Raw genomic sequence first — 17,700 nt, 5'->3', positions numbered from 1 at the left:
TTAAAGCTAAAAACAACAATGACACCTGTATAATGTGAGATGATTACAAATAATGCTAATGATTGTGGGTCCGTTACACACATAACAGTGTAGCCTATGGAATAATGAGGCACCTGGAGCTGAGGTGATGGTAGGGGGGCCCCAAATGAAATTCTGCTTAAGGCCCCATAAAGGCTTGGGCCGGCCCTGTCTATTCCCCAGGCGGCCCCTTAAGATTGTTCTCACGCTCATTCTCCTTGATTGATTTCCAGGCAGCGACGCCGGCTGGCCGGAGCTCACTGGCCCACACACAGGGGCCCTACATCCCCGAGGGTTGGAGGGAGGATGGATGGATGGATGGATGGATGGATGGATGGATGGATCACCCTCCGATCTCTTATCGGCGAGAGCAGATTCAAGAGGGGGAGGGCGGGTGTGAATAGTCTTTCAAACACACACACACATCAAATCACAATCTCCATCTTCCTCTCTGACCTCCTCTTCTGCTGGGGAGATAACGTCACGCACGCGCACGAGCGCACATTGACACGACGAGCAAAAGCAATGCCCAAAGTTTTCCCACCGCAGCTCGTCAGACTCAAGTCATTAGTTTTCTTAAATGAGGTGAGATCTGAAAGGGAGTTTTTCTGATTTTTTTTTTATCTTGATAACAGCCCGTAATGTTTGCTGTCTGCACGTGAGCCGGAGCGCGTGAACAACAGAAAACACCTTGCAATAAGGGAAAATTAGCTAAGTATTTAGTAAAAAAAAATTAAATAAAAAGCCACAAAAAAAAAATTAACAATAATCATGTGAAGTGATTTTCCACATGGCTCCTCACGGAAAAGACGTCTGAGCTGCTTTCTCTTTAGGGCTTTTGCTTCTTTTTGCACCAGTTTGGGACTTTTCTTTCATGTTATTTCTACATTTGTTCCACAGTAAAAGACAAAAAAAAAACTTAAAAAGGAAGCAACATCTGAATAACATTTGTACATTTGTTAAAGTGAAGTTATGTAGCCGAAAGGTTTGTTCTTAGAGGATTAAAATAAACATCTCACATTTGAAAAAAAAAAACATCCTAAGAAACATGGTTATTACATTTTAACAGCTTTTTAGTCTGTTAAAATACACATTTTTAACGTTATTTTTTTTAGTTTAAGGTGTTAAATATTTGCTATTAAGTCGCCTGAATCGGGCACATTTACCCTAAACGAAAAGCCCACCAGTGTGTGAACGAGCTGTGCGTGCGTGCGTGTGTGTGTGTGTGTGCGTGTGTGTCAAACACCATCGTCTCACTCTAGTGCTCTCATCCAAGCTGCGCACGCCCTCTCCCCTCCGTCTCTCCGCATGCACTTCAAAGCTGCACTTCAAAGTGGGCTCGAGACAAGAGTTGTTGTTCTTTCCGCCTGGTGGTGCCACGCGCCTCGCACCGTCGTCATCAGCGCAATGCCTCGAGGATTCTTGGTGAAGAGGAACCGGCGAGGTTCGGCGTCATACCGGCCACGCAGCAGCAGCAAACCTGAGGCGGCGGACCGGGACAACTCTGAAGCCCGAGCCGTGAACCCGGTGTTGAGTGTTTTCCCGTTTGAGCGTCCATATGGAGACATTCCGGAGTCCCATGAGGACCCCGCCGGTGTCAGGGAGGCGTGGAGCCCGCACGTGGAGTCAGCGCTGGAGGCAGAGGCTGACCGGCGCGCGCAGTTACCGGACACCGAGGACCAGGTGAGCGAGGTGGACATCCTGAGTCTGGACACTGAAGCGTCCTGCTTCCACCCGACATCCACGGAGTCCTGCAGCCCGGTGAAACCAGCGGGCACGAGGCTGCTGGAGCAGCACGAGGAAGGAGAGAAGCAGCCGTCGTTCCCCGGCAGGACCCCGGAGTTACCGGACCTCCCGTTCCTGGTGACCCCCACGCCCACCTCAGTGTCCGCTTCTATCGAGAGGCTCCTCGCGAACAGCGGCCGCCGCCACCACCACCACCACGCGCAGCCCTACTGTCACAATGACAAGTACGACCCCAGTATGTCTCACGTGCACTTGTTCCCACCACTGACACTGATGAGCCAGGGGCAGCATCACGCGGCGAGAAAACGCTCTTTCCTGGAGCCGGATCACCACAGCAAACAGCAGCACAAGCAGCTGGCGGGAAACCCGCCAAAGAAGCCCAAAGTGACCCGGAAGCTGAACTTTGAGGATGAGGTCACCACCTCGCCGGTTCTGGGTCTGCGCATCAAGAAGGAGAGCCCCGAGCTACGGAGGCTGCGGGAGAAGTCCTCTGCCCCCACCGGGGCTCAGCCGCTGGGGGAGTTTATCTGCCAGCTTTGCAAGGAGGAGTACCCCGACCCCTTCTCCCTCGCGCAGCACAAATGCTCCCGCATAGTGCGCGTGGAGTACCGCTGCCCCGAGTGCGATAAAGTCTTCAGCTGTCCCGCCAACCTGGCCTCTCACCGGCGCTGGCACAAACCTCGTCCGGCGAACAACCAGGGAGCGGAGACCCAAACCAACAGGGCGCAGCCGCTAAAAGAGGCACGCGGGCTCATTCAGCACGAGCGGCAGCCGGTGGAGATGGAGGGCAAGGAGAACGAGCTGCTGCGCACGAACACCAATCAGCACCAAGGCGCGCTGGACAGCTCCCGCATCAGGCGCGAGCAGTCTCTGCTGCTGCTCCACGGTCAGCCGCGCGACGGCCCCGACAGCAACAGCCTCGCGCCTCCTCACTACGACCCTTCTGCTCATTACCGTAACCCGGGTAACCCGGCTGAAGGCTGCGGGGACCTGCAGCAGCAGCTCGCGAGAGCTTCAGACAGCCCCCCTCCCGGCCTGCTGCTACTGAACCCAGAGGAGCGCGTGGAGCTACCGCCGCCACTCGCGCACCCTCCGTTGCCGTTTGTCCAGTCGTTACCGGAAGAAGAGGTGTACGAGTGTCGTTACTGTGGGAAGAAATTCCGGAGACAGGCTTACCTGAAGAAACACCTGGCGGCGCACGAGATGACAGCCCGTGCATCTTCCCCCCCGCCATCCTACAGCCAGGCGCGCGAGCCCAACGGGGGCCAGAGCCAGGTGTTCCTGTGTCACCTGTGCGGCGCGCGCTTCCCGTCAGTCGAGATCAGGGACAAACACCGTCTGTGGCACGCGATGCGGGACGAGCTGCTGGCGGAGACTCTGGGGGGAGGACGCAGAGCGGACGTTTTCCACGCGCACAGAGAAGAGAGCAGCGCCGGCGAGTGCGAGCAGCAGCAGCAGATCTTCACGTGCAAGTACTGTCCATCCACCTTCTTTAGCTCACCGGGGCTCACGAGACACATCAACAAGTCTCATCCCACGGAGAACCGGCAGGTGATGCTGCTGCAGATGACAGTGCGGCCGTAAAAAAACAGAAAAATCCTCCGGAAAACGATCAGTGATCGATTATCATGAACGGGAATCAACTAAATGTGGCTGTCGACGTGCACGTTTCTGTCAGTTTTTGTCACCGTGCCTTTATTTAGAAGCGTAATTTAAATCCACAACCACCACCACTTTTTGACCTGTAAGTGCAGTCGCTGTCCACGGTGCTGAAACAAACCCGCAAAGGTCCCGGGGTGCCAGTGACAGCACTTTTCCTTTTTTTAATTGGACATTTGACATATTTTACGTATCCCATAATAATAAGGTTCTCTTGCACCTACACTGGACATTTTATGTGACTGAATTGGTGTTAAAATACGTCACTCTAACAGCCAGTTAGTGACCATTAACTTCAGGAACAACACGCCCTGAAAAAAAAAAAAAAAAAAAAAGTTGGATTAGGGAGAATTGAACCAAGAAGGAATTAATTTAAATATACACAAGTAATGAGATTACACTGAGGTTTAGGAGGAGTCTGATGTAAACTGTACTCACATTTTTAAACACTATTTCATGTCAAGTTTATAATAAAAAAAAAAGGTGAAACAATCAGACCGTAAAATGCCTTTCATAGTAACTGTGTCAGTTAACTTCTCAGCTCTATATTTTCATACAAAAAAAGAATCATTTAATGTTAGTACAACTGGTTATAAAATGTCTTGTGTTTACCGATCATACAGTCTGGTTAAAATATTTGCTAAATGCCTTTATGATGCTAAATATATATATACGTGTGGTTATTTGAAGCCTGTACAGTACTATTTTGATATGGTTCAAGTTTAATGTGGAATTTATTCAAAGTTATTGTCAATAAATGTTCATACAGTCTGATCAATGAGCGGCGTGATTGGGTGATTATTGCTTCTTTTTCAAAAATCTGATACACAAACATTCAATATGTGAATCAGGCAGCGGCCACCGGTACCAGTCGTTTATTATCAAAGTCCATCATCGCACAATCACACTCTGTGTGTGTCTGAAACAGATGTTACACGTTTACATACTACAGGTCTGACAGTGACTTAGTTTGTGGATTGTGTGCGTGCATGTGTGTTGATACAACTGGTGAAAACATGCAGTTAGTACTGAACTGGTGTCATGCACTTTGTATATCAGTAGTTACATCAGCTGCAGCTCGAACGAGGAAGAAGTCGGACTATTTCTTCCCATCGGACAACGTAGAGGTAAAAGTTGGGACAAAAAGTCTGTGACGCTGTGGCAATTTCTCTCCTTTGGGAAACTCGAGCAGAATTTTGGTTGCTGCTAATCAAGAGATTTTAAACACAACTGAGTTAATTGCCAAAAATGCAATCTTGAAGAGTATTTACAGTCTATAAAACTATATTTACCATGGATAATTAAAGCATTATTAAGGCTAAAATTATAAAATGGAATCACAAATGTCAATCTAAAGAGCATGGGGGAGTGTTAACGTGGCGTTGCTGTTATGTTTTAGTTGTTGGGACGGAGTTGGTGATGCAGACTGAACAGGCTCCAGCTGTCTGTGTTTTAACATTATATAATCAATCAATCTGTGGTCTATATACAGCAGGTACAGGTCAGATCAGGCCCAGGACACAGCTGGTTGTAACAATAAATGGTGCTTCAACCTCAGCAATAATAACTGCTACAGCAATACTTTAAAGGGACAATGCTCAGCTGACGTCAAATACACAAAAGTAACAGAATTCATTTGACCTCATTACATAATGGCGTTTGTAAAAACTAACAAATTCAACCCGACAGAATGGGTTGAAACAAAAAGAAAAAGTTGTACAATCCCTTTCTTCTCTAAAGAGAAACTATGAAACAAAAACTAAAAACAGTGTAACAGAAAATACAGACGCTTCAAGCTGTGAAATCTGCAAAAATCGACCCATATTTTCCAAATACAGATCGCATGTATACAAGCTTTCTGAGTCATTGATCAGTAAGGCCATGAAAAACAAACAAACAAAAAAAAGCCATCATGTTGAATGAACTGAAGAGCACTCAGTCCAGATGATCCCTAAAAAAAAAAAAACAAAAAAAACACAGCTTGGATCTTTACAGAGAAAAATCAAACTCTTTCAGGTCTCAGGTGAGGTTTTGGGGCTATAAATGAAAAATACTTCAAGTACTTTTAAATAAACAAGCTAACTTGTCAGTTTTTTACTGGACTAGTGGAGTGCATAATTCATGGCTTGCATGCCGATGCCCCTTATCTACAGGCAGAATTGGGGATGTGTCCAAAACACAGAAACAGATTAAATGTTTAAACCAAACATAAAGTGAGCTGCACCCCCAACTTTTCCCCATAAAACTGCTCCTTTAGCAGTGTGTCAAACTCTGAAATCCCACATTGGAATTCATAAACCCAACAGTCCGTCTCCCCCGCCGACAATAACTCATGTTTAGGGGGGAAAACAGAGCGTCACTTACAAATATTACAGTCAGGCTGTGATAAGGATGATAAGTAAGTGTGTGAAATAAAATGACCTTTAAATTTCTGTTCATGAAAGAGGAACTGTGGTAGTGTGAAATCTTGTAGTGTCAACTTACTATTACTTGTATTAATTCATTTCTTTTTAGCAAATATGTCATCGGAGGTTAAACTACAGTTTGGCTTTGGCAGCTATTCTCACATAATCTTATATACACAACAAGCTTCCTGACACTGTACACATTCTTAAAGATATCTTTTATATATATATATATATATATATATTTATACTCATCCCCTTATAGATATACAGCGCAGAGAACAAAGAGAGAAAAGCTGTGGTTTCTTGCCTTAGAGTGTGACTAAAAATACAGCATATGACATTCCTGCTTTAGTGAAGACACAAATTAAGAGTAAAAAAAAAAGAAAAAGAACATAAATGCAATGAATATCAGTGCTCGTCCACATTTTACAGCATGAATTGAAAACCAAAAACAACAACAAGTGCTTCCTCTTTTTGTCTCGATTATGTTCCAGAGAGTCTTTACTCTCTTTATTCAAGGACAAACAACCCATTTGTCCTCATTTTAGAGGGAAGGTCAGCTCACCTTCAGTCCCATAAGCTCAGACTGGGGATTTTCGTCTTAAAATATTTGGCTTGAGTACATCAACGCGTACTGTTTGTTTTTTTAAATAAATTGCTATAACGTGTGATGAGGACTGATTAGAACCAACCTGCCTTCATCTATCATTAAAAACTGATGCAACATAAACAAAAATAGACCTAGTTTGCCTTCTCCTTGCAACCCTCAACAGCCTCGACTCCTTGTTTTCTTTTCCTGCTTCTGTCTGTACATGCACACACACACACACACACACACACACACCTCGACTTCAGTACAAATATAGATTCCTCCCAACCAGACAGACACACAGTTTCTGCAGTTTTCCTTCACTGAATGTGGGCTCAAACTGTCTGAAAGCAGCGCATTATGTGGCACATTTCTGGAGTCCTGGTTAAACTGGCATTTGTGCGCTATTCTAACATTGGCACATGTAGTTATTAACTAATACTGCACCGCTTGGGATGAACTTCTTCAGCTTTTTTCTATTTTAGCAAATCCCGGCGTGGTTGTTTAGAAGCTAAGCTGCAGATATTCATGGTAGAATACTATCATGTGGATATTTGAGTGTAACAGAGCATGAGTGAGAGGTCTGAGCTGAAAATACTGAAGGAGCTGGGACGAAATGAAGCCCATCAACACCGCCGATGCTTACGTTCAGTTATGAGAAACCCAGTAATGACATTTCCTGGTGAAAACAATGTATATGGAGTCCAAATTTCCAAGTTATCTCAGTTCTGATTGGCTCATATGGGGGACAGCGTTTGTGCCGACTGAACCATGTCGTGTGAAAAGCTCATGTCTTATTGGCGGATCCGGAGGAGCGTCGCAGCTTCATCGACATGCGGCTCTTGCTAGTTCGAGGAGACATGGGGGATGCCGAGTCGCTCCCTGCCTCCCCAAGAGCCGGACTTTCTCCCCGAAGAATCTCTAGGCAGGAGCCTGAGGAGGGCAGGAGGAGGGGAGGAGGCGTGGGGGGAGAAATGTGATGGGAGGATGGGTGAGGCAGGGGAGGGGAGGGTGGATAAGCAGAAAAAGGATGAAGGATCAACGATAAAATTACATCTTAACCCATGATGGTCTACTGAGCCAGACTGCAGATTTCCACAGACACACAGACGGATGAAGGACAACATGAAAGCTCACCATGGTTCTTTCTGCTCAGTTTCTATTGTGAATCTTAGTTCCCTAAAGTCACCAGACGTGTTTATGACCCAAAATAGAGCGACCTGTCTTTATCTATTTGAACAACACAAGAGCAGAGACGAACTTAAGATGAACCAACAACATTTTGTTTGTTTAAAAAAAAGCCTAAAAACGAATGTACAGGGAACTAATGAGCTTTTCTAACTGCTCAGAAATCTCTGATCGAGTCCTACAACGGACAGAAAGAAAGGATGAAAGACCTATCAGGAATGATCGGAATGAAAAATCCTGCAGTGTGACTCCAACCAGCTGGAGCGTAGCATATAATGACAAGTTGATCAACGTGATGGTGGCGCCGAACAGTGTAATCAGAAGCCAAACGAGCACGACGCAGCTTATGGTTTCAAAATAATAAGGAAATCTAGCTGAGGGGCGGGCAGCAACTTGTTCATTCTACGAGTATTTCTTAACAGACTGAACATTGTTCGCATTGTAAAGTAGATAAACTTTTCAATAATAAAATATTTACTCACTTGAGCCAATCCTGACTTTGCTAACTTGATGCTTCAGCTTAAAATATCGTAAATTTAGTCAATAACAGAGTTTATTTAAAAAGCCGAGCACATTTTCTGCTTTAAAACAGGTTCTTCGAAGCTTGAAATATAAACGTGTCCGAGAGGGAACTGTGTCTTAAACAAATGGCTCAATCTACACTCTGAATGCCAGCTGGAATTCAGCTCCGGTTGTGTTCTGTTTGTCTTTTAGTGGCCGTGCAGCTCTACTGCTTTCTTACTGTGGAACACTGTAAAACTAAACTTTCTATCCACAATGCATACCATTCACAACTAGCATGGAGAACCTTCTGCTTCAGACCTTTCCCCTTCACCCTGAGCATGGTGAAGCTGTCAAGTGGTTTAGGGACCATTAGATACATAACACTATGCTCCACTGATGAGGTAAGGAAAGATAAGGAAAGGACAGGAAGGGTAAGGATATGAAAGAAATGGAAAGGAAAGGATATGAAAGGAAAGGAAAGGAAAGAAATGGAAAGAAATCAAGGAAATGAATAGAGAGGAGAGGGGAGAAAAGTATGGAAAAGGAGAATATGGGAAGGAAAAGAAGGGAAAGGAAAGGAAATAAAGCAAAGGAAATGAATAGAGAGGAGAGAAAAGTATGGAAGAGGAGAAAAAAGGAAAGAAAAAAAGGGAAAGTAAAGGAAATAAAGCAAAGGAAAGAAAAAGGAAAGGAATAGAGAGGAGAGGGGAGAAAAGTATGGAAAAGGAAGAATAAGGAAAAATGTAGAATGAATTATTGAAATAAAAAACAAGAAAAGGTGGTCACACAGAAAACAGATCAAAATCATTCAACAGACAGGATGAGAAGACACAACACTGTTAACATGAGTGACAACAGAGGAAACATTATCTTGTTAGTTCACAGTGTTAGTTCACACTTATACGTCCAAACAGCTCGTGGAGATTAAAGCTGGCTTACCCACGCTCAATCAATAAGTCTGCGTTTGAGTGTTTGTGTGAAAGCAAAGCGACATCATATCAAAACCAGGAGGAGAGGATCATACACGGAGAGAGGTTAGAGGTCAAGTTTCACCAGGTCAGTGTGACGTCGCAGGTTAACAGAACGACCATGAAAATTAATGAGCGGGCGGACGGACAGAAGAGCAGAAACCTCTCAGTGTTAGATAAGGATGGCTCACTTTCACCAAGGCACTGAGTGCAGATCGGTCTGGTGTTTACGGTGGCAATAAAGACCGAAACAGAGGTAAAACCAGCTGGATTTACAGAAAAAAGTCTCAGTCTAAATATGTTCGATGATCTAAGCCTGTCAGTTGAAAGTTTCATCAAATTTCTAAGGTTAAAAATGATCTTTTACTGGGAAATTGATACAAGAAGTAGCAAACTACCCTCAGTAATGAGCTGAAAGTGACTTTCAGAGAGGAGAAATCTGCCTTTTACACACACAGACCTGCTTAAAGTGTAGAACACACGAGGGAAGAAACAGAGATAAACACAACATGGTGGAAGAATCGAAGGAGAGCAAAAGTTAGGCTGAAATGTCAGAGGGAAGAGCCAATCAGAACGGAGCATGTCAATAATGTGACCAGGCTTACCTTTTAGCTATATGCATACAGTGAGACAAAACGATCTAAAAGGAGGGAGGGGGGGGGCAAAAGAAAAAGAAAAACCAAAGAAAAAGAAACAAAACAAAACATAAAAAAAGGTAAAATAAATGATGAAATTGGTGAAATTAAACAAAGAAAAACAGAAAAAAAGAGAAGAATCATCATTGTTTTGTTAAGGGAGGGGGGCTGCATGTTAACACAGGTAGAGGACTGAAAGATTAGAGATGTTGGGGTGCATTTGTGCAGGGTTCATTTCAAAGCACAGGATCATTTATTTACCAGACTTTGCACACATAGTTCTGAACCTATGATGCACATTATGTATCAGGGCTTATACATCATATTTATGCGGAAGCTGAGTAGAAAAGTGTCTGTAGGGAGGCTCAGTCCTCATTAACTTTCTGATCCTGTGCTCGGAAACTGCTTCTGGGGCTGAACACAAATCCCGAGAAATTTATATCCCAAATAAAATCATCAATGAACATTTTGTGGGCATCAGGTTGTGCCAGATGTTATTCAGCCTCAAAGCAGGTTGATGATTATCATTATTACACAATTATTGATTTCTCTGCCAGATTAGCTGGTGAAATGAAGAGCCAAGAAAAACAACTTCAACAGTGACTGCGTCATACAGTCGTGTTCGTTTGGATTATATACATCTATATCTGATAAAGTAAGTGGCTTACCTGCAGATTTAAGTGATTGTAAATAACTGCCATGTTGATTAATTGGATTAAACTTGAGTCAAAGGAAAACCTTATAAAATTCCCTTTTATCACACAGGCAGAAGTGATCGGTATCAGTGTAATGAACTTAGCAGGATGCATATGAGGGTCATAAATATGAGTCCCACTTGCATGCCTGGCATCTTTACGGCTGATCAGATGTCAGCTAATTCTTCAGAGACACTCTGGATAGAGAATAAGGCCGAACACGGCTTTGAATGGAAAACAGATCTCATCAGCCACTGTGAGCTGCCAGAGTGTGTGTGCTGCAGACCTAACCTAATCTGGAGAATTAATACCCCCAAAAGATAACGTGTATTAACAAAAAAACAAGAAAATGAAACTAGGTTTGGATTTCCTCTAAGTTTATGAGTCGCTAACACGCAGCCACCAAGGCTACAAACGGGGCCGTTGGTGGAATATTTGTGATCTTTAACAGCGGGTCGTACCTGCGTCGGATGGCAGGTGAGTGCAGGGAGCGGGGCTGTAGACTCGTGCTGCGTAATCCTCAAATGGGGTTGGCTCCTGGTGGTGTTGCACTATGGTCTCAAGGTATCGGGCTCGCTCCTCATAGCTGAGGTCAAAGGTCAAGGTCGAACCCCCCCCAAAATGAGAAAATTTTTCATCACACATGAAACAGGAAACATTAATGGCTTCATCAGTCTGTTAACAGGCATTCACACATTACACGTAATAGTTCATATTACTACTACTACTCCTTCTTTATTTATAAAGCACTTTAAAACAACAGTAGCTACGACAAAGTGCTGTACAGACAAAAATCAATAAACATGCAAAATATGGAAAAGACAACAGAAACAATAAAACACGATAACAGAAAGTAAGAGCAAAAGTCTCAACATGTGTTATCCAGAAGAGATGGGCGATCATACACGAGCAGAGACTCAAAGGTGGGGTAGGGGATCTTTTTCAGGAGCATTTTTTTACATATTGCTTGAAATACTCTTCACACCCCCATTGCAACCAATTAATTAAAAGTTTTGACACAAATAATAAAGGTTTTAGTGGCCTCTAGAACGTACAATCTAGGAAAAACACTATCCAATCATACTGACAGGACCGTTAACGATGATTGGATCTGATGCTGTCTATCAAACTGCAACCTGCTCCTCCCACCCCCTCCTTCCCCCTGTGCGCGTACCCTGCTCCGTGAACGAATTACGCGCCCAGAAGCTTGGCAGGAAGCTAAACTAGAGCCAGCTTGGCTAGCACCTAGCATTATTAAACGTATAGTTAGCGTATACTAAATACTAAATACGGCAACGATCGATGCTTGCTGTCAGAACAGCGCTCGTGCACCTTCGTGCTCGTTCATGTACTCTAGAGGCGTGCCTTCGGGGGGAAAGTGAAGAAAAGGGTTGGGACTTTTTACTGGTGTATTTTCAAAATGCAGCTTCGCTGGACTCAAAATCCAGGATCTCCTACCCTACCTTTAATGCACATTACAAAACATGAAAACAAAAGAAACACAAACAAAACAGTGAAAGACCGACGGCCAGCCAAACACACTGGCGCCATCTTGGAATAGTCTATTAGCATCTTCAGTGTGTAAAGCGTAGTGAAAGTCAACAGGGTCACACGGCCATCAAACTGGACCTGCGTCCCGATATACGTTCAGAAGCGAGGAATCAACGGAAGGATGTCCACGTATGCTCCTAACTTCCTCTGTGGCTGAATTCACCGCACAGACGTTGTTTTTAAGTTACCCAAGCGGTGGCAGGTCATAAAAATCAGGATTTTATTAGAGCAACGCGACAGTCCAGAAATGCTTTAAGTGATTTCTGACATGTTAACAGTCTGACAAAAGAAACTAAAAATATGTGAATGAGAGCAGATTTACTTGGAATTAGGCTGCGTTAATGTGCATTTATGCCTTAATGTTGTTACAAAGTGATGGAGCTGTAGAGCACGTGCTCAGTGCCTTTGTTATTTTTAAGTCTAGTTGAGCATTAACATTTAAGAGGGATTTGACCTCCAGTTTTGAGAAGCTAGTAACAGATTTACATGTATTTCAAAAGTACAGTTTTGGTCAGATTTACACAATAATTTGTTTTTATCCTGTAAAAACAAAAAAAGTTACAGTTGCTATTGTAAAAAAAAAAAAAGAAATGTGATGTTTTCTTCCCCTGAGGACACCAAAAGGGAACTTAAAACAACAAAGAGCTACAACACTGAAGAAGTTGGATACAATAAGAGACTGCTGGAGTGCTTGTTTAAAGGGTTAAAACTTCTCTTTTTTTTCCCTATAAATATGTATTTAATGATCATTAATCATAATACCATGATACAAAATGAAATATAACGATAAAACATACCATGTTTACTCATTTAAAAGGATTGATCAGAAAACACTGCATGCAACGCAGGGCGATTACCTTCAAGTTTCTTGATTTCTAAAAGAATTTACAGTGAATACTACCAACTGAAAAAACAACAACAACAACTCTCTTTTATCACGTGCCATTACAGTGATTAATTCAAAGAGAAGGGCTCGGGGATTCAGTGGAGAGTAGAGTAAATGGAAACCAGGACTTCAACTGTCCATCTATTAGAGATAACCTCATTGATAGAATGACATTTTGCCCTCTCTTCCTCAGTCCCTCTCATGCATCCAACCACAATGACAGCCATATGCAGCCGTTACAGCCTCCCGGACACACACTCAAACAATCCAGCCTCATCATCCTACAATAGTATTACAATTTGCTCAGTGAGCTCCAATAACAGGGGTTTTAAATGAGAGCAGAGTGTTTATGCGTTTGTGTGGCTGTATTTGATAAAGTCGGCCGTATGTGTGTATGCAAGTGCATGAGTTAATGTCCGAGTGAGTGATGGGATTAAGCCAATGAATCCTCAGAATGAAATCTGTGCTGTTTGTGCCTCAGCATGTGTGCGGCGGCCTCTTGAATGGGTAGGCCCTCCGTAATAGCGCCCATGGGTTTTCTATTGGGTTAGAGAGCTGGTCTATGGGCCTCAGAATGAGAAAGATTCAGGTCTAATGGTAACTGATTCGGTTAGAGACAATGATAATAACAACAATATGGCTCCTTTAAAGTGCAGGAGAAAGGAGGAGGGTGGAGGTTCGCTGGAAACTTAAGTCTTACAGCTACCATACAGTATTTCAGAGGAAAGTATTGTTTCAAAAACAGTTTTCAAGTCTTCATAGTGAGAAAGTGAGGAAAACGAAGAGAGGGGGGAGGGGGTTAGAGGTGCAAAGAAAGTGAGATGTTGACAGAGGAAGAGAACTTGTAAAAAGACGATGGGAGACAGCAGGAGTGAAGAAGAAGAGGGGTGAGAATCCTGCAGTGAATCGCAGAGGAGTTGAGAGGGGAGGAGGATATTTAAGTAACAACACAAAGCAGTGCGAGTGTGAGCGTGGACGTCACCCAGAGAGCTCTGAGAGAAGAGCAGCGCAGCCTCCATGTGATCTCACCGCTTGCCTTTTCCCGCTTCCCGCTCCCCTACATCGCACCTACTTCCCCCTTTGGTTGGTGGATGTGTTTGTGAGCGGGATGCAATGCAATTAGGAACAAGCAAACCACACCTAATCATCTTCATATCACGTTTTAATAATGTGCGGCTCCATGGAGCAGCGGGGGAGGACAGGGTTAGGACAGAGTTTGTGAAAAGGCTGCTGTGTCGTAGTTTCCGAGAAGGTGAAAAAGGTTTAAAGGACACCCGCTGGAAAAGAAAGAGGTCGACGGAGGCGGGGTAACTCAGAAAAGGAGGAGAAAAACATACAGAAAGTTGGTGCCACCGCTGAGATAAACGACAGGAATATCATTTTACTGTTCTACTCTTTCTCTTTGCCTGCCTCCTGTATGCCTTTGTCCCTCTTTGTTCCTCACAGCGAGGGTTTCTACCTGTGGACTCGTGTCACTGTGGCACAAACTTCCCACTGTGAAGAGGCAACATCACAAGGGACTAATATGCAAAACTCACATTAGCTGTGAAAGCAAGGTGGAGGAGAACAGGCCGCACACAGTAGACGGATCTTGCTCCAGGAAAATGAAAAAAAAGCACTCCATTATCAAGAAAATGGACTAAAAGTATCAAAACTACTGATACTGATATGTATAAGGTGGAGTTGAGTTATACTGAGCAACTAATAATAACAATTATTATGATTTAATGTGTTTGACTCACTTACTATTTTTCTAATTGTTGAGGGAAACAATTTTTGAAGAGTATAAATGCATCAAACTTGTAATCGAGCACAGTCCAGAATACTCGTCCAGGGAGATATTTAAAGGTTTTTCAGCTCGTTTTACACCGTCTTACGGCCTGTTTAGAGGGTCGAACTCCGGGGTGGTGGTGCACTCTTTTATTCTGCAGCCACACTAGCCCAAGATGACTTTAAGAGTCATCGGAGGAAAACCTTTTTCTATCTAAGAAACCCAGCTGCTTTCTGGAAACAAGTGGAGTGATGAAGTTAAAGCTTAATTAAATCAACTACCAGAAGATCCAGTAAAATGACATCACACCAGATGAAAAGATGGTGGATTCTGGAAGGTCATAATGATCCCAAAGCCCTCTAAATCCAATATGGACTACCTCAAGAGCTGAAGGTGCCACAATGGCTGTCAGAGTCTCCCGAATTAAATACTGCACATCTGTGGATGACACTTAGAAGAGGGTGTTTGCAAGTTAATAAAAGTCTCACAGAAAAACTGGTTCATGCATTTCTTACTTCATGATTGGACGACTGTGATTCTTTATTATTATTATTCTCTGAAAAGTCTCCAGCTGATCCAAAATACTGCGGCCACAAATCAGATTTCTCTAGTTTTAGCTTCTCTTCATGGGCTCCCTTTGAGATTTGAGCCAATCCTTTGGGTTTTCCGAGCTCGGTAACTTCTAATGAGCTGGACAAGTCTGACTGAATTGGCTTATAATTGGATTACAATTAATCTGAACTGGATTATATATCTGAAGTGCCTTGACATGGCTTTAATTCATGTATTGATGCCATAGAATTATAACTCTGAAGTGAAAATCACCAATAGGAGTAGTGAAAGACTGTAAAAAGGGTTTATAAACTGGGATACTTGGTAATTACAGACAGCTGAGGCTGTCCAAACCTTTGCTTCAAACTCTTCCCTTTTTGTTGAGTTAAACCATTAATGGATATGAATAAAAGAAGAACCTTTACTGAAAGGATCTTAAAATGACTCATAAATGTCAGGCTACATAACTGAAACCAACCTGTGTGTGTGCGTGTGTTTCCACAAATTGTGTACCATAGGTTTCCTGCATTTCTTTTCTTTATTTTTATTAATCCATGTTTTTTTTTTACTTCACACTTTACACTATTTCAGCCATACTACTTGCACTATGAGTGGGGGCCTTATAGCTTTAGTGCATTAAAACCCAGAGAGAATGTCTGCTGAAGATAACAGATATGGTACAAATCTCTCATTGACCTTAATACTGAAGGCTGTTATAGCACACGACTGCAACTAAATGCACAATTTCCACGACGTTACTCTGGTCGAGCACACCTGATTCAAATGAACGGTTCTTCAACAACCCTCTGATGAATAAATTTTTCTATTCTATTCTATTCTAAGAGCTTTTTCAATCTAGCATGTTGCAGGAAGGACACGTGGAAAAATAATAATAATGGAATAATAATAGCAGGGCTTTGTGCCCTGAATACCAGTGAAAGTATCCAACAAATCTTTGCATTAAAAATGGTTGCAGAAGAGCTTTTTAAACACATTAAATTGCCCATTTACTGCTTTCTATGTGCATGTTTATCTACCTTTTCTATCCTCAATGACCTCCATTTTCAGCAAAATGTCTATTGATGCCGAATAAAAAATATTTAGCACTTTGATTTTAAAACTTTAATGTATTTTAAAACTTCAAATAAGATATTTTTATCATCTTATCATCAAATGGTCAAACAAGTTTTCTTTTAGGTATTAAAATGATTGGATGATACTTGAATTGTGGGTTAAGACTTCTGGAAGTATCCCTGCTAGTTTAGTGCCATGTAAGTCCTGTTATGATACTAATGCAAAAGTAATTTATAGTTTGCCTTCAAACTTTTTTTTTTTTACAGTCTAATGCCGCAACACATTCTAAATACTTTTGTTTAAAGCTATTTTTTATTGTAAAGCAGTAAAATAAATTCACTTTAGTCTTAATTCAAGCTCACATACACAGATGTGAACAAAGTTATTAAGAAACACACAAGCATTGGTCTTGATCCTGGTCATTTTCAGGATTTTCAGTGAATAATAACTTACGTTTTACTTCTCTGAGGCCAAAATTCGGTTTTTGAATCAGCAGTTTAAAGTTAGCATGGATTCTAACTTATCTGTGTTCATACGGTCTTCATTTAAATCTTATTTTGTCGAACATTTCGGGTTGTTTCTCCGTATGAAACGAGCCACACAAAAGTTATTTTTTTGTATTAAAACAGTGAGAGGTCAGTGGAAAGACGTTCACACATCTGTGCCTCCGACTAGCCCTTCTTCCCTCGATCCAAATGGCAGTCGCTGCTACGAAATCTAAAGTAATTGAATTTCAGATGGATGCTCTTATTAAGTCATTAGCAGAAAAATATCTCTTTCACACAGAGAACGAGAGAGAAAGGGAAATTATGATGGGAGAAAGACTGGGAAAAAAGGGGAGAAAAGGAGAGCTGAGCAGAGAAAGGCAGACATAGAGGAGAGGGGGTGGATAAAGAGGCTCTTTTGTGTCGAGTCAGAAACTCATTTTCTTGTGCGTGGCTGAAAAGAGAGGAGAGAGTGAAGTGTTCATGCCATCCTCAGCTCTCTTCCTCCCTCCCCCGCAGAGCAGTTCATTGTGGTGGAGTTCGACTCCTGTGATCACTTGAAACAGAGGGAGAATGGAGGAGGAGAGGAGGCGACGTGAGGAGAAAGGGAGCTTGTTAGCACATTAGGAGCTGGGACCACTGCTGGGATGTGTGTGTGTATGGCAATGTTTGTCCACGTGTGTGTTTGTACAGTCTATATGTAGCTGAATGTAAGGAGCCCACTGAGAGCAATCCAACCCTATAACCTTACCGCAATTATCAATACAATAGAACCATCATCTACTTTTTGCCAGTGATTTTTTAAATGATTCAAATCAATGAATCCCTTCAGAGTATAGTTGTGCAGCACGACATGATATATACGTTTACGTCATTAAAACACTTGTGACACCAAAGATACAGCGATGCCATGCGTTAATGGCAAACACTGATGGCCAAACGTGTCTCAGAGTGAGAGCAGCGTGTCGGCC

At 42.8% G+C, this 17,700-nt stretch overlaps 2 protein-coding genes across 2 annotated transcripts in view; one reads left to right on the top strand and one right to left on the bottom strand.

The window, feature by feature from the left end:
* The first annotated feature begins 1,326 nt into the window (after positions 1-1,326).
* insm2 (insulinoma-associated 2) lies at positions 1,327-3,489 on the top strand. The gene has a single exon (XM_075488061.1). It carries the CDS (start codon positions 1,327-1,329, stop codon positions 3,346-3,348), a length of 2,022 nt encoding a protein of 673 aa, XP_075344176.1. The 3' UTR covers positions 3,349-3,489.
* A 773-nt stretch (positions 3,490-4,262) lies between these two features.
* The window catches only part of ralgapa1 (Ral GTPase activating protein catalytic subunit alpha 1), a 72,578-nt gene continuing 59,140 nt past the window's right edge, over positions 4,263-17,700 (bottom strand). The window contains exons 45-46 of the mRNA XM_075488060.1: positions 10,872-10,996; positions 4,263-7,353 (exon numbers count right to left, since the gene is read on the bottom strand). Of these exons, the coding sequence (XP_075344175.1) occupies positions 7,208-7,353; positions 10,872-10,996 (271 nt within the window). The 3' untranslated portion in view covers positions 4,263-7,207. The remainder of the gene's footprint in view (positions 7,354-10,871; positions 10,997-17,700) is intronic.

The sequence above is a fragment of the Odontesthes bonariensis genome, chromosome 17, assembly GCF_027942865.1.
Source record: "Odontesthes bonariensis isolate fOdoBon6 chromosome 17, fOdoBon6.hap1, whole genome shotgun sequence".
Taxonomy (NCBI): domain Eukaryota; kingdom Metazoa; phylum Chordata; class Actinopteri; order Atheriniformes; family Atherinopsidae; genus Odontesthes; species Odontesthes bonariensis.
This window is presented reverse-complemented; position numbering and strand designations above follow the sequence as displayed.